The sequence below is a fragment of the Pundamilia nyererei genome, unplaced genomic scaffold, assembly GCF_000239375.1.
Source record: "Pundamilia nyererei isolate P.nyererei 1_Seehausen unplaced genomic scaffold, PunNye1.0 scaffold00028, whole genome shotgun sequence".
Taxonomy (NCBI): Eukaryota; Metazoa; Chordata; class Actinopteri; order Cichliformes; family Cichlidae; genus Pundamilia; species Pundamilia nyererei.
This window is the reverse complement of record NW_005187429.1, coordinates 2388399-2413618: the sequence shown is the minus strand read 5'-3', so window position 1 is coordinate 2413618 and position 25220 is coordinate 2388399. Positions and strand designations below refer to the sequence as shown.

The window sequence follows — 25220 nt, the reverse complement described above, 5'->3', positions numbered from 1 at the left end:
AAAAAAAAAAAAAATCCTAAACCCAGCCAGTCTCTTGCACTATCATTTCTAAAATCAGCATGTGAACCAATTAATTCAGGCATTCATCAAGAAAAATCATTTCAATTTCTTAATTCTGTACTTTGAACGATTTTAGGAGACTTGGACTGGATTTGAGTCTCAGTGGACCGGTACAGGACTGACTGACAGGCAGTAGGTTTGTTCAGTAAGTCAAAAATATTCCAGACACAAACGGAACATGAAGAAAAATCACCAGCATACTCTTTCTTGAACAAACTCCTGTCCATTCACTCTACAGATGTTCCACTTCGCCGAACATGACTGAAATCTGAGCAAGATGAAAAAACTAAAAGTGAAGTTTTGTTCTTCCAGCCGTGCACATGTTCTGATCACTCTAGGCGAAGCTATTCTCTGGGTAGCTCACTTTGATAGCTCCCCAGTAGCAGGCACGTATCAGACAGATGAGGCCCAGCAGATAGGCAAATGCCCAGGACACGTAGGTGGCGTTGTAACGTCTGGCGAAGTCCCGAGTGCCAACCTATAATTACACATAATGGGGGGAGGGAGGAAGAAGACAGCATGGAGGAAATCATAGTTACACCTATAGAAATACAGATCATCGATTTGTATTTAAAAAGATCCCCTTATATGCATTTTGTCAGATTAGGCTCCAGTCATAAAAGGCTAGAGATCAGTGGGCGACTGCCTGGCAGCAAGCAGGCGCTAGGGGGAAAAGTGTATTCCCTGCACAGAAATCCTCCTTGTGTTTGCTTTGGTCACTTGTATTTTGCCGTGGCTGCTCGTAGTTTATCAAGTTATTTGCAAATCCTTGCTAATTGCTTTCTAAGCAGGAGTGAAACTGGGAAACCTGAAAACAGACACAGTTACCCTCACAGTAAAAGCTGCATGTTTTGAAACATGGTGCCTTCTGATAAGGCACAACTTTTACTTTCAAGGGGAATGGTGTCCATTTATGATTTGTACAGCACCTTTGCGAATTTCACTACCACTCAGTAGTTGGTTAGCGACAGATAAGTTGGCATCTTCCAAACAAACTATAGGAAACTGCTGCAATCTGTTAGCAACCAAAGCAGTGAAAAGGATAGTTTTGGTGCTGCACCTTCTGCAACTAATATCACCCAGCCAAAGACAAAAGACTACTGCAGCCAACCGGACAATCGTTTTTTTTTGGCCAGCCTGTGAGACCATGCCTCAGCTGAAATGCAAAAGTATAAGCTCATTATATTAAATATGTTTCTGTGAAACACTGAACAAGGCGTGGTTGGAAATGCATTGGATGTTTTGTAGATTTGTCACTTTTATCTTTCTCGTCATCTCTAAAACATATATACAGTTTTCATTTTCTCAGGTCACAACACCAGTGTCTGATGGAAATTTCCAGATCTTTACTCCTATTCATAAAGTACAGATAAATACAAATGCTCTACACTGAAGTTTTTCATTGACAACTGGAAGGATTACTGACATTTTCTGCAGAAATTTGTTAACCCCACTTGGTGATGCTGCTGAAGACTCGTCCTCAAGCACCTCCACATGGAGCGAGTGAATTGTGGTTTAGAGTTTAAAGTCTCTACTGCTGTGTCATGAAATATGATGCAGATCAGATTCTCTTTTTGTGACGTTTTGTTGTTTTACCTTATTTCACTTTAGCTCAGTTACAGTTACATCTTGCTTGTACTGAGCTAACTTGGTGGCTTTTTTCCCCATTTTCATTGTCAAAAGAGTGACTTACTTACTTGGATAGTATCTGCACAAACTGATCAAAGTGTACTTACTGTTAAACCCACTCCAATGAAAATGCAGATCATTCCTATAGTTATATAAGCACAACAGCGCCTCCTAGGGAGCGCACTGCCGACGGAGGATCTGCAGAGAGGGATTGAGAAAAGAAAGAAATTGGGGAGAAACATTTAGAGGGTTTCCACACAGATACAGACTGAAACATACAGACTACATGTAGATGTTACACTGTCTTATTTATTTTTTTATTTTGTAATCCAGTGGAAGTCCCCACACATTGTCCCAGTGATCTTACTTCACCACGCTCTGATGATAAATCTGTTAGCCAAAAATCTCACTTCCTTTTTTAAGTTACACTTGTAAGCGCTCCAGGATGGTCACATGTCCAGCTCCAAACAACCTCCACTCCATCCAGCCTCTAAACAAACACAGTTCAACTGCTTTGAAGCAGCAGACTGGCATAACTTTACTATAATTTCACTTTCCTTCCCCCACTCAGCTCTCACATGCCTCTCATGTGACAGGACTGAAGCATTCTTCAGGGATCACTGGCATTCAGATGGCTTAGGGGTGCCTGGTCACCTGATTTACTGCCTTCTACTTTTTTTCTACTGCATTCACATCCCCTGTTTCTTTTACTCGCTGTTTATTCAGTGAACTAGAACCATCTCTTCATTTTAGTAATGTAGACAGAAGAGGGAAATTACTACCGTTTTATCTGCTTAAATTAAGAGGACTTCTCTTCGGAAAGGTGTTACTAGAACTGAAGTTTCAGTTCCTCAATGAAAATTAAGGGAAAATATTTAGCTCAGCCTTTATGTCTGTAATAAAGAAGGAAAGGGGGTTTTAGGATGAGAGAGACGATGATAGGAATTTTTGGAAAAGCTATGAGTGGTAAAAGTATTGCACAGAGATAATAAATGAAGTTCACCGACCTAAAGAAGTACATAGAACAAAGCATTGTACGAGACAACTTCACAGAAAACAAGGGTAGAAGTAGTGTCATGTTATAGTTGCTGCTTATCTCACCATCACTGTCTGCATCATCTCATTAGGACAAAAACCTCTCTGAGGTGACCCCTCCTCCTCTCCTCAGACCTGTGACCCTCATACCACTAACATTACATGTGAGGCCAAACTTTAATACGTGTCACACGTCTAGATTAGCCTTGCTTACCTCCCCTCCTCCTTCCAAGAACTGCAAATCCAGTCCTCTAAACCTTTGCATCTCAGTGAATTTAAACATAAATTCAATAGGTAATGGTAAATGACCTGTATTTATATAGCGCTTTACTAGTCCCCAAGGACCCCAAAGCGCTTTAAACATCCAGTCATCCACCTATTCACACACACATTCACACACTGGTGATGGCAGCTACATTGTAGCCACAGCCACCCTGGGGCGCACTGACAGAGGCGAGCCTGCCGGACACTGGCGCCACCGGGCCCTCTGACCACCACCAGTAGGCAACGGGTGAAGTGTCTTGCCCAAGGACACAACGACCGAGACTGTCCAAGCCAGGGCTCGAACCGGCAACCTTCTAATTACAAGGCGAACTCCCAACTCTTGAGCCACGATCACCCCGCGCCCTCTTTTTTTTCTCCTGGTATTCAAGTGTTTGGTTTCATAGTTGAGTCATACTAGACCACAGCTCTACATGGCGAATTGTTAATGCCTATACAGAAGTGAAATGCCTATGTTATATTTCTATTCTGCTTTTTCTCATGTGCAGTATGCCTTCATGGTGAATTACTTCTCCAATAAATAAAGATAAAAAACTTTAAAGTAAGCTGTGTGGGGATTTTAGTGTAACAACACTGTACAGTGTTTCACACAGCCTCAGCTTCACTCTGCTGACCAAATTTAGATTTTACAAAGCTCAGTGGATATAATGAATCATACCGATTTGCATGTGTTCACTAGTTGGCTCTATAGTGTAGTGGTTTACACATTTGCTTAAGAAGCATAGGATGTCTGGTTCAATGCTGGGACGAGACATGAATGCGTCTGGGGTTGCATCAGGAAGGGCATCCTGCAATTCAAAGTTATTTTCTATAATCTCCTGTTTGGGGCAGCTAATTAATGGGTTCTTTTTATTTTTATTTTACAATCAAATGTAAAGGTGTAGGCTCCTGAAAGTTGTTACTTTCAGCTTGCACGTTGTTTTCAATGTTTCTGTGTACATTATGTGGACAAAAGTCTGCCTTTACAAACATTTGTGATAGAATGAGTTGCTCTAAATTCAGAGCGCGGTGCTGTAATAGGATGTCACAGTTGCAACAAGTCAGTTTGTGAAATTTCTTCCTTTCCAGACATTTCACAATTAGCTGTAAGTGATGCTATTGCAGAGTGGAAGTGTTTAAGAGCCACAGGAACTCAGTTACAGAAGGATGTCAACAAACACAACAGGAAACGGTGGTAAAAGTCACCATTGCTCTGCTGACTAACTGCAGAGCTGTAAACCTCCTCTGGCTTTATCATAAGCACTAAAACTGCATCCCAGGAGCTGCATTAGACAATGCAATTGTAATATAATGAAATGCATGTTAACAAAAAGCAGACTGCAGTACTTCTTTCTATGAGACATGAAGTAAAATTAGTGGCTTCCTTTCTGTAACTGCAAAATCATGAAGTTGGAAAAAACAAACCAGACATTTTCATAGTTAACGGGCTAACCTGACAATTTTCCCAGATTAAATTGGAAACTGACATCTGAAAATAAAATGTAGTTAACACTTTTTTTTTTAAACTTACTGTAGTTTTTAAAGCAGAACTGCATTGTGCAGCACACAGCAGAAATGAGGAGAAACACATGGGAAGTTTACTTTCTCAGCAGAAGAGCTCTGAAGCACAGCTGATGTTCACGTACAGCATGAATGAGTTCATTCAATTTAATTTTATTTGTATGGCACCAAATGCCAACAACAGTTGCGATAATAGAAAGAAAACCACAAGAAACTATCAAACTTTGGGTTTATCAAACATAAGATTTAGAACTGTTACCGATGCCAGCTGTGAAGACACTGGTACAGCTGTCTATTTGAAGGAAAGTGAACTTAATGTTTTTTCCTTCCTGAATTTTACTTTTATTTTTTATGCTTGTTTGTTTGGGTTTTTTTAGCTTTTTTGTTTAATTTTTTGTTTTTTTACTCCTGTCTAACCAGGATGCCTCCTGGGTGGCTCCAAGGTGAGGTGTTCCAGGTATATCCCATCAGGATCAGCCCAGTACATGCTGGTGAGATGTATGGGAATGTCATGGTGTTCCTCCTCACCCCGCAACAAAGACTAATTCAGTCATTCATTATGAAGATAAATATACACATGTGAAAGAGTCTGGAGATGGCGTGGTATCTGTCATGTGTGCTCAGTGTGAATCTGCTCTCCTCTGTGAAGAAAATGGGGCTCCAGTGGTGAACCTGTTAGTTCTGGTGTTTTCTGGATGGGTCCTGTCAAGCTGCACAGTGCTGGGCTGTGAGCACAGATCTCATTAAAGATTAAAGATTGCATTTTGGCAAATGCCACTGTTCTTTTGCTCTCTGCATGAACAGCCTACTCCAAAGTTCAGCTTTATGCTACTAAAGCATGCAGAAACCAGAAAACTCCCATTCATCAAAACTTGCTTTGTGCCTACTGATTCAGAATATAAACATGCAGATATCCACTTAAAGCGACTGTGTGAAGGGGAACTCTGTGTGAAAGTTTGATGGACTCACATTTTTTTGCAGTGGGGACACTTGGCTAGCGTGTTAAATCGAAGCTCCATCCACTGTGAGGGAATAAAAACAAATCAGCATTTTCATTTTAAGGCACAAAGAAAACGTATACACGCACGGAGACACACACGCATGCACAGGCTCACAGAAATGAAACGAAACACTACAATCTTACTCTTTTTAGAAACAACAAATCAGCAAAAGGCTTACTGGAAATGATCTGAAACAGTTTTAATGAACCGTCTAAATCTATCCTGCACTCTTGCTAAGTTAGCACACAGAGTCATGATTCGTTAGTTGATATTTCATCTAGTGTTAAATCACTCCAAATCATATTAATTCAAGGGTCACAGTGAAGTTAAACATGTGACAACATCTGGCTTCAGGTTAGAAATAACAATAAATTAAATACCTAAAGGTAAGCAAGCGGCAATAAAAAAGAAACAATTTAGTGCAGACTTCTACATTTTATTTTTTTAATTGATCAAAGCTCTGCTCAAAGCCAGATGTTCACAAAGTCAGAGTAAATAAGGCCACAAATTGAGCTGGAGCGGGTTAGGCTGTTGTTAATAAGTCCACCAGTAAGACCAGCTTTCTCAACCTGTTGTTGTGCTGGTGGAGAGCCATCACTGGGGAGACCAGACATAGGCTGTGATGTCCTGGCGTCCTCACTGCCCTGCAGATGCCGCAAGCAGCAATGTGCAGATGTTAAGAGGAAAACAGCACTGACTTTATTTTTCTTACATTCGAGTCTGTGTCACACTGACTCAATGGCTCAGGTTGTGTACATAACCTTGCTTATGTGAAATATTAAATGCATGTGTGACATGTTACACTCAACCCAAACATGTCAAATGCACTGATAGTAACATCAACAAAGAGTGGCAGGAAGCCATTTTTATCCGAGATTAGAAAACTCTGCAAAAAGCAGGTTGAGAGCATGTTGGAGAGGGAAACTTGTGTGGAAAGGTGCGGCCATGCTCAGTCAAGAGGTACTCAGGATGTTTGGTGAGACAGGCAATGAAAGAAAACATGCAGAAAATGCATGCCAGCCACGCGCAGGTGTCTTATTCTGTGCTTTTAATGAATAGCTGACCCCACATAAAGTACAACTAGCTAGCAGACAATCCTTCAGCAATTTATCTATTTACTGCAGTAGTTTTCTGTAAACATGAACATATGGCGAGGCTCTCAAAATTACATATATATGCACGTACCAACAACAGCACAGCAATGAGATTCTGCATTAACAAGCCTGTGCCTGACTGAGGATGGTTGTATTTGCAGGTTTACATACTAGGAAGGTGTTGCCACAGTGGCCACAGACCACTCTCATTCCCTCGGGTTGGATGGGCAGCGCTGGCTGGGCGGGTTGCTCCTCGGGGATCACCATCACTGGGCTCAGGTTGATGATGCGTCTGCTGTCAGAGGAACCAAGAAGACATTTATGATTAATAATAACTGATATAGATAAAAATAAAACTCCAACTGGTTCATGTGATCAGCAAGTCTTGTTTACATACTAAGGTTCATTATGGAGTTCCACAGAGTTTCATGCTGGGATCAATTCTTTTTACATTATACATCCTTCCCTTGGACACTGTCATTCGAAAGCACAGCATAAATTTTCAGTGCTTAGCAGATGATATGCAGCTTTATCCATGTATGAAGCTAGAAGACACACACCAACTAGTTAAACTGCAGGAATTTCTTAAAGGCATAAAGACCTAGATAACCTCTAATGTTTTAATGTAACGTTCTAATGGTTTTTTTAAAGAGATATTTCACCTCTCATCCGAAAAGCTTCTTACATCCTCAAGAAACTTAGAGAAGTCCACATGCTTTTCTTTCCAAGCTCCTTGGTCTTTACCTTACCTTACGCGACTGTTTGACTTGTTACAGAGCCAACATGTTGCCACAGCCCCAGATTCAGTTTTGAAGCACTGTGTGGCTTATTGCATCAGTGGGGTAAAACTGTCTGAATGTTTCTTCTTGTTCCGTACCAGTTTGGTCGAGGACATCCTATCCTTCTGGATGTGTCTTTACAGATGAGCAGGCAGTTGCAGGGACACCGCACATACTTCTTCCCTGTAGGGGGATTCTTAATGGGCTAAAAGAAACATAAAAAACTATGAGTTAAAACTGCTATGCTTAGAGAAGTTTTGGTTTCAGTAGTAAAGTACAACTCCTTTAAGCAAGTTTCCTCTGATTGGCTGCACCTGTTGAGCACGTTTGCATGGAGCTACAAAGCTGTGACCACATTAGGGTTATTGGGCCCACTGACACCACTATGATCTGAAAGTTGAGAGTATAAAAAATGTTTTTAAATGATGAATTCATTTATTAAGGGAAAAGTTATCAAAACCTACCTGGCTCTAAGTGACAAAGTAACTGTCCCATAAACCTGCTAACTGGTTGTGCCACCCTTGGCAGCAAGAACTGCATTCAAGTGTCTGTGATAACAATGAGTCTTTCCCACTGCTGTGGAGGAATTTCGTCCCAATCTTCTTTGCAGATTTTTTTATCTTTGCCACAGAGTTTTTCAGCATGAGCTCTCTCATCGATGCCATTTTTGTCCAGTATCTTTCTTATTGTCGAATCATGAACTATGACCTTAGCTGAGGCAAGTGAGGCCTGCAGCTCTTTAATGTTGTTCTGGGTTCTTCTAAGACCTCATGAATGAGTCGTCCCTGGGCTCTTGGACAAATTTTGGTAGGCCGGCGACTCCATTTGTGGATAATGGCTCTCACTGTAATTCACTAGAGTCCCTTACAAAAGCCTTACAAATGGCTTTATAACCATTTCCAGACTGACAGATGTCAATGATTTTATTTCTTTTTTGTTCTTTGAGATCTTTTAGCCTCACTTTGTCAGACAGGTTCTGTTTAAGTTATGTCTCGATTCAACAGTTCAGCCAGTAATCAGGCCTGAGTGTGACCAGTGAAATGAAACTCAACTTTCCAAAATAATGTTGTTAATCACAGCTAAAACATGGTTTAACAAGAGAAACAAGTACTTTTTCACACAGGGTCGAGTGGGTCTGGATAGCTTTTTTTTCCCCTTAATAAATGAAATCATAATCATGACTTCAAAATCGCATTTTGTATTTACTCGGGCTATCTTTGAACAAATTTTAATATTAGACAATGATCTCAAATATTTAAGTGTGACAAACACGTGAAAACAAAAGGAACTCAGGAAAGGGGTGAATACTTAAAGAATTGTAAATATAAAAAAATAAATTGTAGGTGCACTTTAAATCCAGGGCTCTCACAGTAGCAGCACCACAAGCACAACCAGTAAAGAATGCACTGCTTTAAATTTAGCTCATGCACAGTTCACGTTATACTTCAACACAGAATGAGCAGAATGAGCTCGGGGGAGAATTTATCCTCTATTTCAGATTTTCTGTATCCAGCCATCACAGCAGACTAAACCCTCTTAAAAACGACATTGCAGCTGATGTCAACAACTGTAACAGTCAATTACCAACATAAACCACCATCCTCTGAATGAAACCATTACAAACACACTTAAAAACAAATATTTCAAGTGTACTTTTTTGCGCTGCCTGTGTAAATCAAACAAAACTTGGAGAAACTCCTGGTTAAAATCAAGTTCTGGTCATGTGACTCTCTAACTTTATATTTACAGTAAGATACAACAGCTCGAGGCCAGATGCTAAACCGTGCATCGTTTTGGTGCAGAGTAGCATAATATAAGATGTCCGTGTGGATGCATAACGACCAAAAATATCAGCTGTGCTAATGGCATTTCCCACCCGAGCGCTGGTGATGACAGTCATTCATTCTCCCTGCACTCCTTGTCACACTGGCAGCCTTAGGCCCTGATTCATTTGGTCGAATGTCAACATCAGTTTAAGCGATAAAGGCAGGCAAAGAAGCAAAGGAGGGGAAAAAGCAGTCCAAATGTGAGCACTGAAAGTCAATCAAACATTCTTTCATGCAAAAATGTGCCTGACAATAAAATTCAACAGGGAATTTAGGCTGTAACAGATACAGAGGAAAGTCGAATGTTGAACTGTTACGGTTTTAGTTTGTCGACACCTGTGATGATGTAGCCTCCACTTACTGTAGCTTCATTGCAGACAGTGCACTTGACCACGTGCTGATGCAACTTTCCGTCCAGGTTGATGAGCGACTGGCAAACGCGGCAGTTGATGACAGGCACACCGCCGGCATCGGGGCTGGCGATGGCTGTGTAAGGAGGAGGTAGTTCGGCTTTGAGAAGAGGAAGGCAAAGCACACAACACACAGCCAGATGTTAATGGCATGCATCTGGAGAAAAGCAGCTTCATGAACAAAAAATTGGCTTTGTGTGTCCAGTTTGTACTTTGGAAACAGAATAATTTATAGTACCTGAATAATTCCACCTAAACTTGAAGGTTTTTGTTAAAGATTATTTTCCACTGTTGAATTAGTTGAATAAGTCGCCAAATTAAACTGGCTGCCATTTACAGACAAGATTTTCTCTTTATGTCTGCAAGGCCTACTGTGAACTGACTACAGTGGCCACCATAATGACCTCTGTACTGTTTAATCCCACATTAACCTCGTGTATTTAGTCTGTATTTCAGCGTTTTAACATTTAATCTACAGGCTTGCACCAGCCACTGCCTTTACTACAATGGCTTTGTGGCATATTTAAAATTCTGCTTGTCTGTAACGTAGCTAAAGCCAATAAAATCTGTAGTTACACAATTAACCATAATACCTCTATCAGTTTAATTTTAATTAACAGGAGCAGAGGTTTAAATAACATGTGAGTATACAGTAATTACGCCATCTATATTCTTAAACTCTGGCAAGCTGAAATCATATTTATATCGATCAACACTTAAATACTCGTTCAGATGTCAGTCTCACATTTTTCTAAACTAAAATGCCAAAATACATTTCCTAAATCCAGATGTGGTATGTAGAGCTGCTGCTCTTCCCCCTCCATGACAGGAAGCTAAATATGTTTAGGCACCGGAGAAAAAGTGAGGACGCAAACATGCTTTCTGGATTCATGACAAGCTTCTTTCCAAAAAAATATTAACCAGCTATATCAGAATATACAGTCTCTTTGTTTGGCTTCATTTACCTGACTGACGGCTCAGTGACACGAAGAAGCCATCCAATCTAACAATCGACTAATTATTAGAATCTAATCTCGCCCTGAATGAGATAATGGCATGGGTCGGTGGGTAAACGTGCTTGGCTCCGACATTTAGAGACTCTGAACCGGTTGACACCACAGGGACAGATGGGACACCCGTCTACATTTGGGCGAACTTGGCTACGACTACGACGCGAGCATGCCAAGACTGGACACTCCCACTGAGTTTCAGGCAGCAGAGTGGCTCTTATTACACAACAAAGCTAAGTGAATCCTCCTCTACTACGCTTTGTTAATCTAAAATGTAACACAGTGCGACCAGATGGAGAATATTTTTTATTATTCCACAACACCTTAGGATTAAATCTAAATTTCTGCCGTGTTAGTATCCACCCCGACTTCGTCTCAGGCCTGTTTCTCCTCCTCTTGCTGCTTTGTGTGTCTTAATGCACGTCTGACACTGAAGACAGCAGCTATAGGTTTTCACGAGGAGCCAGAGGAAAGACGAGAAGACTCTGCTGCAACCACCACCAACACCACAACATAGTCCTGCTTTAAGGGTATTGACTCGATGACTTCACTTGTGGTTTGTGGGACAGAATGCCAAGCTGAACATCTGGTATTCAGACACCAGCAGCTCTGGAGACCTTTCTGTGTGGCAAGAAAAAATTATCTCTTTAATCTTAAAATAATACTACAGTTTTCCTTTTACCGACACAACAATGCGTCTGCCCATCCCTCACTACAGCCAACATTTTAGATTTAATCTGAAGTCTTTAAGATCTAGCCACAAATTTGAGAGTTAATTTGAAAGAAAATCTAGTTATCTCCCAAAGCAGCTACGTTAGTAGACATTTAGTGCATGTGTGTAAGACACAGTATAAAAATTGCAAACAATGTGCCTTAATTACATCTATGTTTTACACTATTACAATACATTATTAATCTAAACATCTTGGTTGTGTATAAGCACACTGGTTTGGGTTTTCTTCTAATAAAGTGCTGCTCTGATTCAGATGATAAGTCAGCTTTTATCATGTTAAGATCAATGTTATTGTACCGTGTCTCCTGTTGTGTTCATTTACTAAAGGACAGCATGTCTCGACAGCTGATCTCTTTATTCATGGAGGAGTCTTTCCAGGCTGGGCAGTTCTTTGCCTCAGTCATCTCAGCTTCCACCTATGAACAGTTCAGCCAGATATCAATAAAGCTCCTCCACTCATCTGATTAGTGTTAATCAGTCAGACAGGGCATTGGGTTCGGTGGGAATTGGTTTTGCAAATCCGTGACTGATAACTGATTTATTTTAACTAGACTGAATTACTTTTTCTCTTCCACTGACCTGTGATAAAGACTCGTCATTGGTCATATTAAGTCACATGTTCTTGTAACCCACCCGCTTCCACACGGTAGCTGCTCTCTGTTTGGAGGCAGCTCTTTAATGATGGAGTCAGCAAGTTAATATTTTTAACTTTGTGTTTTCATGATAAATAAAACACTGAGAGTTTCTACTACTAACAAAACAAAACAAGATAACAATGTTTTTTTAGTGAGAAAGTAAATTAACTGATTTTTCATACTAATGTAACTGAATTTATATACACTTGCCAGACACTTTATTAGGTACACCTTTCCGGGATTTTATGGGACCCCTTTTTTTTTGCCTTCAGAGCTTCCTTATTGCTTCATGGCTTCAACAAGGTGCTTTCTCCATGGTGTAATGCCCATATTGACATGATGGCATCACACAGTTGCTGCAAATCTGTCGCCTGCACAGTGAACTCACTGTCATGTTCAAAAAAACCTGTTTATGGCTGCTGGAAGCAACAATCTGAGGCTGGGTACACTGCGGTCATAAAGCGATGGATGTGGTCAGTAACCTTACCATCTAACATCAAGTCTCATCACACAAGTCTTCCAGTCTTCTGTTGTCCAGGTTTGGTGAGCTTGTGTGAACTGTAGTCTCAGTTTCCTGTTATTAGCTGACAGGAGCCTCACTTGGGGTGATCTTCTGCTGCTGTAGCTCATCTGCTTCAAGGTTCAAAATGTTCTGCACTCAGAGATCCTGTTCTCCATATCTTGGTCGTTTGCTTTTTTCAGTTGCTATTGACGTTCTATCGGATCAGGATTTGTTCTCACTTTCTGACAAATCTCTGTAAACTGTATAGACGGTTGTGTGGGGAAAATCTCAGTAGATGAGCAGTTTCTGAAATACTCAAACCAGCTCGTCTGACTCCAACAACAACGCCACATTCAAAGTCACTTAAAGCACCTTTCTTCTCCAGTTTGATTCTCAGTTAGTCGTCTTCATGCATCAATGCACCGAGTTAGTGCCATGCAACTGGCTGATTAGATATTTGCATTAATGAACGGTTGAACAGGTGTACCTGTTAAAGTGACCATGAGTTGCTAACAAGAAGAATCAGACCTTTCTATTTCGGTATTGTAATAGCAGGGTAACTGGATCTCTTCATATAAAGAAACCTGTTAAAATATTGACGTTTCATGACTTCACCTTAGACTAATTAGTCCTGATAATGTGAAGCTGGTAAAGCTTCATTTTAAACGAGGCAGACTCGCTTGTTTTTCTCTGATTATTTTAGGGCAAAATAAAAAATAAAAAAAACAACAAGCAGGAACCACTGAATTTCTACCTGCTACTACAGAATAATTCCAGTGAACACAACAAGTATTACATGGATATCCTAAAATTTAAATTCAAGCCACAGCTCACTTTAGTGCCTTAATGCAGCTGCTCATTAGTCAAAGCAGCGTCACAGTCATTGTGTTTCTGGGAAATGTCACAGTTTTGGCATTTTAGGATCAAAGTAATTCATTTTACAAACCCAAACTGGAATTAGCCAATAATCCAGTCTGCAGAGAGGGAGGGGGGAGAAACTGTGTCACTGTGTTAGCATCCAGCCAGGCTCTTGCGTCTTAGATTATTACAGTCCAGCATTAAGAGTTTAATCCCGTGGTGAAATATGAATTCTGTGGGATTAGACTTCTCGAGAACAACAAGCACTTCTCTCTCTCCTCTGTTTGTTTGAAATTGGCCTGAAATGCTCCTTAAACTGATTTACACGGTCAATGAGTCCATTCATTTGCTGCCGACCATCCCGAGCTGCTGCAAAGCAAAGAAACGTTGTTTCTGTCAGGCTGCTGACAAAAACGTAGAAGCAGAAACAGGAAAAAAGGTCAAATACTACTGAAAGTAGCACTCAAAATCTAATCCTCAAACAAGAGAATGTGAACTGAAGTCAAAGTACAGCCTGAATCAATATTTAATGCCAGCAAAACACAAGGAGGGCTCTTTGTGAGATCATGCATTTCTGCAGCTCCCACAGGCACTTTGCTTCGTCTTTCTTCTTGTGGAGAAGAATATATTGAGAATTTGAGGAGATTATATTCAGAGCAAAGGTCAGTGCAGACAGCTGCTGCCAGTCCTGAGAATAAGCACTGTGGGCTGTAACCTACATGTTTATGTTTTCTGCTGTATGAAAGCTGCAAATCATGCAAGAAGGCTCAAGCTCGTCGCTTACAGTGCATTCACCATGCAAACGAGCAAAACTCACAATCATTAAAAACAGGAGAACACGACATTTAACTCGTGCTGCATTATTTCTCCCATAAAGGGCACACCTGTGGGTGCTTTTGTTGATCTGCAGCTGGACAAAAGGATGCTTCGCCTGCCTCCATCTGCAATGCCTCAGTGCTCCCACGTCAACACTCAACCCAAAATCTACTGAGGCTTTGCAGAGCTTCAGCTCATACCTTCTTTCTTTCTTTCTTTCTTTTTTTTTTTTTTGCTGGACAAAATCACGGCAGGCCCCAGTGAATCGTGATGTAGAAATCTCTGCACTGAAAACACTGTTTGATGGTACTGCTGGTATTATCGCAGGCCCCTCTCCTCTATAACCCACTGCTCCAGTTCTCACAGTGCAAGCTCCACCTTTCAGTCAGCTGCCGACTGATTTCCCAGCGATGCCCTTGCCTCGCCTTGCTGCAGCTTTATTTACGCACTCACACAAACTCGATACGCCCTGAAAATGATTCAGCATGCAGGCGGCGGGGTGCTGCGTGTGGCGTGTTTACCTCGGGGACTTGAATCCTGCAGGTACGGGGGAGCTGTTGGGGTCACATTCTCGGAGTTGGGGCCCGACAGCAGCGGAGATCGCTCGTCCATGCCGTCGGAGGCCATGTCGTTGACCGTGAGAAATGACGGGGTGGCTCCTGGCTGCACCGAGTTTTCCCTCAGCACGGAGGAGCAGCCAGCGGCTGGTTGTTGGTGCCGACTCGCTCCGGTCCAGCAGCAGCAGCAGCAGCCCCGCTGACGGAAGCCTGGAGAGGGGAGGAGCTCCGCGGTGGTCCCCGCCCCTCTCAGATATGGCCCCGGGCATGGGCAGAGTTCATGCTGGTGCACACTGAAGGAATTTTTTTATTTTTTCCTGATAAACTGCATTGATTTAAAAAGCGTTTTCCATTTAATACTCCATTTAATACATATTTATTCATATTTAAGCCTAAGAATAATAACGACATGACTGAAATCCAAACGCGACGATAAAGTTTGGGAATTTAAATGGTGGGACAAGAAAAAGCAGCAACTCACGGCTGTTGCCACTAGATGTCACTGTGGGATTACTGAGGTCCGGGGCAGTGCAGTCAGAGCACGCTCGCCCCATATTTTACTATTTATACACGGCTGTGGTGTCAGGTTCACTCAGCAAAGTCCCGCTGTGTTGTGTTTTTTATGTAGACCAGGGGTGGCAAACTCATTTTACAATATGGAGGACCACGAGTACCAAAACTAAGTAACTGTTAAGCATACCTCCCGTTTTCTCCCAGTGTAAATATGGTTAACTGCACTTTTAATCCCATTTAATATAAGAATAAGAAGTGCAGTTATAATGGTAAGTCTCAGTACAGGATTGTACATGATAAAGGAATGCTGATGTAGTCAATGAAAGAAATCATTACAGAAAACTACAAACCTGCAGGAAAAGGTTCTGATAGCTCACTGCTCAGACTGTCCTGCAATTGCAACTACAGGAGAGTAAGTCATAACTAATAAAACATAATTTTTTTATTATTTTTTTAGAAATGTCTGTATTTTTGTGTATCTGTTACTTTAGTGTAGTATGAATGACAAAAGAAAAAAACTCTGGGCATGTAATAGCCTCAGATATAACAACCACCCAAAATAGGGGGTAAACATACAAGTGATCAGGGCTTTTGCCAGGATTTTCAAAGTATTGTGAGTCAGATTTCTCTTTATTTCAGAGTCAGTTTTGGACTTCGCTTTTCACTGTATTCACAACATTTGGACACAATTATACAAATCTGTGAACCACACAGATGGCCTTCATAGAGCCGATTGTTCATACTACAGCACTCCTTTTTCAGTTTGACTGAAAAAGATACACTTTCTCAGTTTAAACATCTGACGACATGTTTTCCAGCATCCCAATTTTTTTCAGAATTGCAGTTGTAAAATTTAAGCTTTTCTCTCACTAAAAAGAAAAATTAAAAGTGAATCACAATATTTTCCAGCACACATGCTCATAAAGTGAAATCTTTCCACACCCGTGTGCTTTGCTGCATCAAGAGAATATTAACGTTGTTTTTTAAAATAAGGTCAAAGTCACATTAGGTCACTTTCTGGTGACGACAACAGCATAAAGATACAAAATTACTATAAAAGTAGTCAACTCTTACAAACAGATCAAATAAATGAAGTGTTATTGAACCATGTAAATAAATTGGAATTCATATTTTAATTTTATTCGACTTCTTATTATTGTCATGTTATTTTCTAAAATAACCAGTGAATACCTTTAAAACGTTACTTTGCGAGGCAGGAGGCACACTTAAGCCAAACCAGTGATTTATTGCATAAACAGAATCTCGTGGTGGTGTAATGTTTTTAAGTCCCACCCTTTTTATGTTTTACAATTCATCCTTAAATTTAGTGTTTGTTTTCAGAAAACTGCTCGTCATTCCCCTTAAATTGCAAAACCCTGGCTTGTTTGTGCCAAAATGTGTCCCATTCCTTGCAGCTTATGTCAGGGTGAAAGCCTCCGGCTGTGTGGATCCACTCTCTGGTCATTCAAAAAACTCGCTAAATAACTACAGATGCTCTGCATGAGTTTTGAGCTCATGGACAGTCTGGGTACTTTTTGAAACTCTTTTCTCCCCAGTAACTGCAGGACACCATCGTGTTCAAATGTAACTCAGGGATGGTTTCAGACCAGCAAGTTTAAGAAGCAGATTTGGTGTTTTAATTCGAGCGTTTTGCTGTAGCTGTTTTGGATGTTGTAAATGGCTCATAAATACCCAGAGCATCGCACCTCCTTCTCCCCCTGCCACTCAAATTAAAAAGTCTTCACTTCTAAAAACCAAAAAAAAAAGCACAAATGAGCACAGAAAATGAAGCTCACAAAGAAATAAATACACTTCAAATCAGGGATACGATCCAGAGAATGGCACTCTCTCCCTCCAGCAGGGAGCTTTTACTGTAACCCACACCTCACATGCATTTTACAATCTCCCATCCCATCCCCTTCCACTGAGGGAAAATCCAAGCTCCTGATTCTGCTGTTACCGGGCCAGTAAAAGTGATTCAGATTGCATGTAACAGTCTTCAGTGAACGACTCATTTTTTCCGACGGCTGCAGGCACCAGAGGAGCGCCGCTACGCACAAACAGAGACTGCTCTGTGCTCTCTCTGTAAGGTAAGACCGCTGAACAAAAGTCATCTTAGAATGAAAATTCGCATCACATCCGTAAAACAAAACAACAAAAAAAACATCGCGGTGATCTGGAGTTCAGGATTTCCTTCAGTGATGCGTTTGCAGTTTTGATTTGCTGCCAACTATGACGCTACCAAACTGAGGCAAATTTCCGGTTAAACTGCAGGAGAAAAAACACAAATGTATGTTCTCTGGTTTTGTACTGGATTTATTTTGTGTAATTTATTAAGTAATTTATTTAAGCTTATTTGTTATTGAACTTAACATAATAAACGTCATGCTTTTATTTTGAATGTTATGTCATTGAATGCATGCAATCAAGAGGTCTAAGTGTTATTTTTCATATTTCTATTGATCAGTAGAAATTTCTTGCCCTTCACACAGTAGTTTTCTCTTGTACAGGAAGCTTAAGATGGGAATACTTGATAATAAACACAGTGAATGGATTTTCTTTGGTGATTCCTGTGTGTCTAAGTCTTTTTCTTGTTGATGCAGCCAGTTTGGAGATGCTCCAGGGGACAGTTAGCAGGGCTTGGCTCTTCCTGTCCTTCTGTCTCCTGTTGGGGATCTGTTCTCCAGCAGAGGATGGAGGACCAGCAAGTCCTCCTCCTAGTTTCCCCCCTGAGCAAGGGTCAGGGGAGTCGGATTTCGAGGACTGGGAGTGGGGCTCTGGATCGTCTCTTCTGCACCTGCTCCACAGCTTCCCTGCTGACAGCCCCTTCACAACAGAGTCTTCAGAAAAGCCAGTCAACTGCACGCAGCGCTTCTGGCTCCCTCCATCATCTCCAATCTGCTGGGAAAACATAGCAGGACCCAAAGAGTTTGCCAGGTCTCGTCTGCTTGTTTTGCAGAACAGGGCCGCCCTGCAGGCGGTGTCCACCTCCAGCGGGGTGGAGGAGGGAGGGCTGTCCTACGACCACCAAGCTAGAGAGGAGGTCCAGGGAATCCGATCAGACCACCAGAAAGTGACCGAAACTATACAAAGCGTGGAGACCGTGTTTGTCTCTCTGGCAGAGAAGAGGAAAGAGGGCAAGGAGCGGGGTGTCTTTACAAGGTAAGAAACAATAACAGTGGAGAATTCAGGAGGAATAACCTGAGATCAGCGGGTGGGTGGAGAGGTGAATACTATAAAATAGGCTATATATTATTATATGTTATTAAAGTTTTAAATGAATACTCTGTAGGTTTAGAGTGGGGTCATGTCACACCCCATGAATTAAAATTTACATCTACTGAGTCTTCAATGTCAATTTAATGATTTATTGGTCAAAAACTGACAAAAAGCCTTATAATTTAGAAGCTATGATTCTAAGTGGGCAGTGTGTTGTCAATATATAGAAAGTACTGTATAATGATTTAAAACACATCATAGTTGGCCTCTGACCTTTCCCTCAAGGTCTATGGATTGATCTGAAAGTCAAAGTGATATTAATGCTACATAGAAATAATATGGCATCAATAAACAAAATAAACAGTGGCATCAAGAAACAGAGTTTTAACCCTTTCAGGTAAGGTGGTCACTACATTGGACAGCTATTCAAAGGCTGTTTTCTTGTATTTGTGTCAGTACTTGCGCATAAACCACTACATCGGACACTGATGTGTCACTCCATTAATAATTATTAATCAATTATTGTTATTTAACCGTGTCATGCATGAATTATGACAACCTCAATCAGGGCTAAAAATGAATAAAAATACTTAAGAAAAAAATCTGCCGGAAAGAATCATAGCTTCTGTGGGAGACTGTCCGGTCTGGTCCAAATATTGGTATCCATCTGTCTTTGTTATCCGCAGTTTTCTTTCTTTTTTTCCCCTTTTTCTTGCTCTTGTGAAACCACGCCATGATGTCTTCCATTGCTCATTTTAAAATGCAGTGCAGTACTTGGTTTCATGCAGAGAAAATTAATGCTTATCCCCTGATTTCTTCTTTAATGATGCAAAATCTGGTGCTTTAATCAGGGTTTTGGCATATTTATAGACAGACTTCCTCTACTGTACTTACTACAGATTAGATGCAACTTTGAGCCACATAGTAAAGAAGTAAAGCAGCTATATTTCCAGCTGGGCTTGGATCCAAAAAGTGATCCAAGGCCAGTTGTTGGGGGTTTGTCCTAAATTATTATTAGTGAGGTTCTGGGAAACCCTGGACCAGTGTTTAACTGCTTAACATGCTGAGTGAAAACAGCTTCCAGCCAATCTGAGTCATTTCCAGTATTTCCCTGCACACATCTGTCTGGACATCTGGTTGAGACGAGGCTCTGGCACAAATATAAATTGAAAGTTTGGACATTCGGCTCTATTAGATGTGAGCATTTGAGGCAATTGTTCAAATTTGACTTCTTGTCGTGTTTGCTTGTGATTTTTCATCCCATGCAGCATGAAGGAGCATCTCGCAAATACGAGGGATGCTCTCGAAGGCAGAGACCACATGGCTAACCACCTGGAGGAGAAGTTTTCCACTTTGGAGGCGACGCTTCTCAATGTACAGCTTCGACTTAGAAAACTCATCCATCACTGACGATGCTGGAAACCCCTTATTTGAACTGTATTTATATGATATGAATGTCTCATAACGATGTAGTCCATGCATGCATGCTCAGGATGAGTGTGGTTTGTAATGAGAACAAAACACACTTGATTTGCACCTTATTATGTCACCAGCTCGCCTGCCAAAATAAAACGTGTAACCAAGAATCAGCAGAAATGAATAAATGTCACATTTTCTTGGAGTTCTGATGAACAGAGTTGTAAAGTCTAGTTTTACAGTCAACGTTTGACATAACAGAACAAAATGAACATTGTAGCATTTCTTAAAATAAACACATTACACCACATTACTGTTTATTTAATAGAAATTAACCTATACTGCAAAAACATTGCATAAAAATAACTAAGGACACTCTTATTGCTTCCATAGGAATTAATAGGAATAGTAACAGCATGTGTGAGAACCTCTATAAAAGAAGACGTTTATGGTGGTCTGAAGTGTTCAAGTGCGTGTTTACACAATGCCAAGGAGGTAATACATCAGCAACAGAAGCGACTGCTGCTGCCAATTATTCTGGGAAGGGTTATAAGGTCATTTTCAAAAAATCTGAATACCATCACTCTTCAGTAAGAAAGATTATTCACAAATGGAAAACGTTCAAGACAGTTGCCAGTCGTTCCAGGCGTGGACGTCCCAGTGAATTCACTCCAAAGTCAGTTCTCAGAGAAACTGCAAAAGACCCAAGAGCTTCATCTCACACTCTACAGGCCTCACTCAGCATGTTAAATGTTTAAGTTCACGACAGTACAATTAGACAAAGCCTGAACATGTGTGGTGTTTATTGGAAGGTTTGCCAGGAAAAAACCCTTTCTCTCTAAAAAGAAAATGGCAGCATGCCTTAGGTTTGCATAACGTCTGAAAGGATATCTTTGGACAGACAAGACCAAAGTGGAGCTATTTGGGAATTTGGACTCTGGAACACTTTGGGGGTTGAGCAGAATCAAGAATCAAGGTGCTGCAGAGGCACAAAGTTTGGACCTCAGCATTAGTGAAATGCTGTGAGAGCTGTGCATAAATGAGTCTTTGCAAACTTCAATGAACCAACGCAATGTTTTAAAGAAGAGTGGGTCAAACTTCCTCCATACCGATATGAGAGATTGACAGTCATACAGAAAACGATTAGTTCCTGCTAAAGGTGGTTCGACAAGCTGCTAAATCATGGGGTGCACTTTAGTTTTATGGACTTCTTTTTCTTTAAAACATGCTGCTTATGTATTCTGGTTTAGTTTTTGTTAAAGAAATGATGACACAGTACAATAGGTCAAATAAAAATCGTAAATCTTACCATGGCTCTATATTACCTGTTTGCAAAGGTATGAAGATTTCATGGTCACATTAAACCTCTAAACTGCCGGAAACACGAGGAGCTCAGAGGAGAGTACGCGAGTGGTTTAACACACCAAATTCATAAACTGGTATTTAAAAAAAAAAAAAAAAAAGATTCAGTGCAAAACAAGACAGCATGAATTTTTATTTTAATATCAAATCTAAACCACACATTTGTAAATACACAGAGGGCGATATGCCGACTAAGCTGAAACACTTTAAATATTTACATCTGTTAGAGTCTGAGATTTTATTTTGAACTTCAGAGCATGTTCAGTTGTTTTGTAGTTTTTCCACTTCTAGTAAATTTCAAGTTCTTGACAGTCAAATCACAACACGAATATATGGTTAACAGTAGCAACAGCACATCTGAGTTTGAGATCAATGTTTCACAGCACCTTTAAAATAATGTTTTCACCCACTTATTTTTTTTTAAGCCAACAGTAACACAGAAGCTAAGACGTCTGCGCTCCAGCTGCGTGGGCTGGATTCCCATGTCTTGGCTCACGTGGAACAAGTCCGTACTGGCCAGTTACGCAGAAACTTTTCCGATAACGGTGCACGCAAATCAAGCAGCCCAATTAAGTCAGTGCTACCCGGGAACCTCCATAAACAGTCTAAGTACACAAGCTTATATGCAAACTTGTTCTGAACTCCTGTTTGCATCATTTATTAGTAATGACAGTACTTTAGCTCACACAAAATATATCTGTCAGTTTGCAGAAAAGGGTCGCTGAACTTCATTTACTGTTGGGGGGAGTTTGAAATTTGAGTCTTCACTTGATTTCACATTGATCCCGTGTGAGTTTGCGTTTAGCTCCACGTCCTCTAACTTTTTACAAAAGCCCTGAAGATGAACTCGAGAGTTCAAGTGTCTTTTACTGACGGTCACTTTGCTTTCGGCGACAGGCTGGAAAAGTAGATGCGATAACATCTGTCCAGATGGGAAATGTGGACCATCCTCCTGTTTCAGTAATCAGCTCCTTCTTCTTCTTGCATTTGCTCCAAAGAGTTGAGGTAATCTTGAGCCAAGATCTTCTTAGGCAGAATATCTGTCCAGGAAAAAAAGCAAAAAATTTGTAAAAATGCATAGTTGAAGGAAAAGATCTCATTTTTTGTTGCAGGTCAGTGAGTGATATTAACTCAAGAGTATTAGGAAGACTCAAATGGTTTTAAACTTGGCTGTCAAAAAGTTGACACACTGCACAGCTGCACTAAAATCTACTTTCACATTAACGTTTAAGCTTCTGTATATTTAAAATTCATCTGATATTTCACTTTATATAGATTATAACAAACTGTTTACAAAATGTTTTTACAGAAAAGCCATTTTTAAAACCTTGACATAATCATATGTCCAGAAGACGCATGCTGAGCACAAGTGGCTCCACGATGTAGTGGTTAACATGTTCGCCTTAAAAAGCCTCGACAGAATGGGACACAATCCGGTGGATACCTAGTCTCTGCCCCCAGCCTGGATAAATGGCTAGAAGGAAACCATCAGGAAGGGCAGCCAGTGTAATTCTGTGCCAAACCAAACATGCACGCTCTGGTGACCTCTCCCAAAACAATCGAGCAGCCAGAAGTACCGCAGATATCACAGGCAAAACGAGCAGCAACATGCCCGAGCATTTCCACCTTAAACCCCCTGAATTGCTGGATTCAGACAGCCCGACGTTCAAAAGTAACAAAGGAGTGAGTGTGAGCTGTTTGGATACAGACCCAAAAACACCACAGGAGATAAAATGAAGTTATGAGAGAGATAAAAGTCTTATTGATGGTGTTTAAGGGTTAAAGCAGTGCCTGAGAGACTTAAAAACAGTGCTACTTCAAATAATCCTTAAAGTAAAGCTGGCTAAACTAACTCATCCTTTCATGAAGGTTACAACTTTAGATTTTTGTTAAAACTCTTAAAATTAGTTTTTGTTTTATGGCGATTTTAGAGCCTTTTTGTTTATACTACATTATACCAAGCAGTGTTTCTAATACTTATTCTTTTCTTAATCAGTTAATTTAATTATTTTTTTAAATTCATCGATTAATCTGGTCTTCTTGTGTTCAGCTGGTGGAGGTACTGTGAGCTGCTCCCTTATTTCCTAAGGGATAACCATAGTGGATTGATCTGCGTGTTTGATTTGGCACAAATGTTTTATCAGATGCCGTTCCTGATGTACTCCTCCTGCTTGTGCTTAATTTATGGAATTGTGTCCGTTTGTTGTGGTATTTGACCATAGAGATCCTACAGACAAGGGCTGTCAACCAATGCTCGCTTTGCAAGGGTCACATGCTAACAGGCCGGCCAGGAGCGGGAGAAGCATGAGGGGGGAAAAAAACATCAAAAATACAGAATAAAAAGCACAGACAATGTCTGAAATTGACGCTTTTGATTGCTTTTAACACCCAGTTTCTCTTTGGGTTTTTGTATGTTATAACTTTGCTCTTTTCCACAGCCAGGTGATGGACCATCAGCAGCACAAGAAAGACCCACAGAACAGTTACATGACATGTTTTTGATGCATCTGACAGCAGATGCTCTCTGCAGGTAGGCAGGTAGTTTGAAGCTGCCAGTGGACTGCAAATATACTACCTCAGCTCAACCACAGTTTGCCCTTTAGACTTCTGTGATGAATTTTTGTCGAGCCTACAGGGTAATGTACTTAAGTGGCTGACGCTGTTACCAGTCTTGATGCTTTTGTGGTGTTTTATGTGTTTATTACTTGAGGGTGATGTCCCAGTGTTTTATATGCAGTACCATCTATGACAGAAATATTTTTCTTCCTTTTTTGTTGCGGTCAGTTATTTTCTGTTTTTGTTTTTCTTTTTGGAGACATACATATTTGTCCCTTACAATGGCCCTGAGAGGTGCACAAAATACAATTATTTAGGGGAGACAATAACGTGATTGAACAGCTGTTACATGTTCAGGGTGGCGTTTCTATGGTGTAGATTTGAAACAGAAGCATAAATCCCGTGAAACTGGAAACACACAACCACAACGGAACCACAGTTTCCCATTTATCTACACTTGCTGATGCTGGGTTATGTAACTACCTTAAACACTTTAATAATCCAAAGTCTGATCAGTTATCATTACAGTAGTTCTTAGACTGTGGGTGAGGCCACTGCAGGTAGGTTCAGACATCGTGTGAAACAGGAAATTAATCGATTTTGTGCTGACTTTTATTCGGACGTTGTGTGAGTCAGTGCGTAGAGCAACGGGAGAGGTATTAATTCACTGTTTCTAACAATCTGGACTCTGTGCAGTCTGAGGTATAATCTGTAACCAGCTGGTGCATCATAGGACCGCCGAGGTGCCTGCAGGTGCCTCTCACCTGTGAGAAAGTGGAAAGTGTCCGCCTCCTGAGCGGTGTTGGCCAGGTCGCTGTACGACAGGGTGTTTGTTTCCTTCCCTGAGCCGTTGTTGAAGGAGGATAGAGCCAGGTGTTGTACAAACAGCTCCTAAAACAATAACAACAGGAGACACACACAAACGCGCTGCTTCAGCTCACATGCCCTAGACAAGCTAACGGTGCTAAAAGTGTTAGCAAATGAATGAGCTGCGGATGATGTTTAGCTTACTGTAGCTTTGGTGGTGAGGAAAAGAGCGTCCTGGTTGATGCTGGAGACATCAGGGGAGCTCTTCATGATCAGCCTCACCCTGGATATCGGTAGAGAGATCGGCTTTTTGCTGCCCGACGCTTGGTCGTCTTTGGCTGAGCTATTATGAGACATCTTCATAAGGACAGGGCGCGAGACAAGCGGAACTTCCAAGTATTGTTTTGAACTGTGACGCGGTTTGTTTCTTCTTCGTCTGACCAGATTAAAACCGTCTGGCGGACTCGACGCTGTAACATCTCCCCCTGCTGAAGAGGAGGCACTTTGGTTAAAAATGGTTTAGCTGGTGATAGATAGATAGATAGATAGATAGATAGATAGATAGATAGATAGATAGATAGATAGATAGATAGATAGATAGATAGATAGATAGATAGATA

The 25220-nt window shown here is 40.9% G+C and overlaps 3 protein-coding genes across 5 annotated transcripts; 1 reads left to right on the top strand and 2 right to left on the bottom strand.

Annotated features, from left to right (window-relative positions):
* Positions 1-6: 6 nt before the first annotated feature.
* Positions 7-14955, bottom strand: pip4p2 (phosphatidylinositol-4,5-bisphosphate 4-phosphatase 2). Of its 2 annotated transcripts, XM_005728425.1 has the most exons (8): positions 14692-14955; positions 9568-9716; positions 7479-7585; positions 6773-6896; positions 6077-6151; positions 5476-5528; positions 1797-1887; positions 7-538 (listed from the first exon to the last, which is right to left on the bottom strand). In XM_005728425.1, the coding sequence occupies exons 1-8, from the start codon at positions 14795-14797 to the stop codon at positions 395-397; spliced, it is 849 nt and encodes a 282-aa protein (XP_005728482.1). In that variant the 5' UTR covers positions 14798-14955; the 3' UTR covers positions 7-394. The 2 variants fall into 2 exon arrangements, with proteins under 2 accessions (XP_005728482.1, XP_005728483.1); XM_005728426.1 differs by lacking the exon at positions 6077-6151.
* Positions 14956-17159: 2204 nt separating this feature from the next.
* Positions 17160-20177, top strand: LOC102192476 (uncharacterized). Of its 2 annotated transcripts, none has more exons than XM_005728424.1 (3): positions 17160-17330; positions 17848-18402; positions 19728-20177. In XM_005728424.1, exons 2-3 carry the CDS (start codon positions 17855-17857, stop codon positions 19867-19869), a joined length of 690 nt encoding a protein of 229 aa, XP_005728481.1. In that variant the 5' UTR covers positions 17160-17330; positions 17848-17854; the 3' UTR covers positions 19870-20177. The 2 variants fall into 2 exon arrangements, with proteins under 2 accessions (XP_005728481.1, XP_005728480.1); XM_005728423.1 differs by having other exon boundaries at positions 17844-18402.
* A 1188-nt stretch (positions 20178-21365) lies between these two features.
* Positions 21366-25081, bottom strand: chrac1 (chromatin accessibility complex subunit 1). The gene is made up of 3 exons (XM_005728422.1): positions 24805-25081; positions 24558-24684; positions 21366-22277 (listed from the first exon to the last, which is right to left on the bottom strand). Exons 1-3 carry the CDS (start codon positions 24961-24963, stop codon positions 22195-22197), a joined length of 369 nt encoding a protein of 122 aa, XP_005728479.1. The 5' UTR covers positions 24964-25081; the 3' UTR covers positions 21366-22194.
* Between the last annotated feature and the right edge of the window lie 139 nt (positions 25082-25220).

Coding starts and splice junctions, on each gene's coding strand:
- pip4p2 (XM_005728425.1), bottom strand. CDS start 14,797: ATGGCCTCCGACGGCATGGACGAGCGATCTCCGCTGCTGTCGGGCCCC. Junction 7,586..9,567: donor CTGTCTGCAATGAAGCTACA/GTAAGTGGAGGC, acceptor TGTTTCTTTTAG/CCCATTAAGAATCCCCCTAC. Junction 6,152..6,772: donor ACTGTGGCAACACCTTCCTA/GTATGTAAACCT, acceptor CGGCATCTGCAG/GGCAGTGAGGACGCCAGGAC.
- LOC102192476 (XM_005728424.1), top strand. CDS start 17,855: ATGCTCCAGGGGACAGTTAGCAGGGCTTGGCTCTTCCTGTCCTTCTGT. Junction 18,403..19,727: donor GAGCGGGGTGTCTTTACAAG/GTAAGAAACAAT, acceptor CATCCCATGCAG/CATGAAGGAGCATCTCGCAA.
- chrac1 (XM_005728422.1), bottom strand. CDS start 24,963: ATGAAGATGTCTCATAATAGCTCAGCCAAAGACGACCAAGCGTCGGGC. Junction 24,685..24,804: donor TCCTCACCACCAAAGCTACA/GTAAGCTAAACA, acceptor TTATTGTTTTAG/GAGCTGTTTGTACAACACCT. Junction 22,278..24,557: donor CACTTTCCACTTTCTCACAG/GTGAGAGGCACC, acceptor TTTCCTGGACAG/ATATTCTGCCTAAGAAGATC.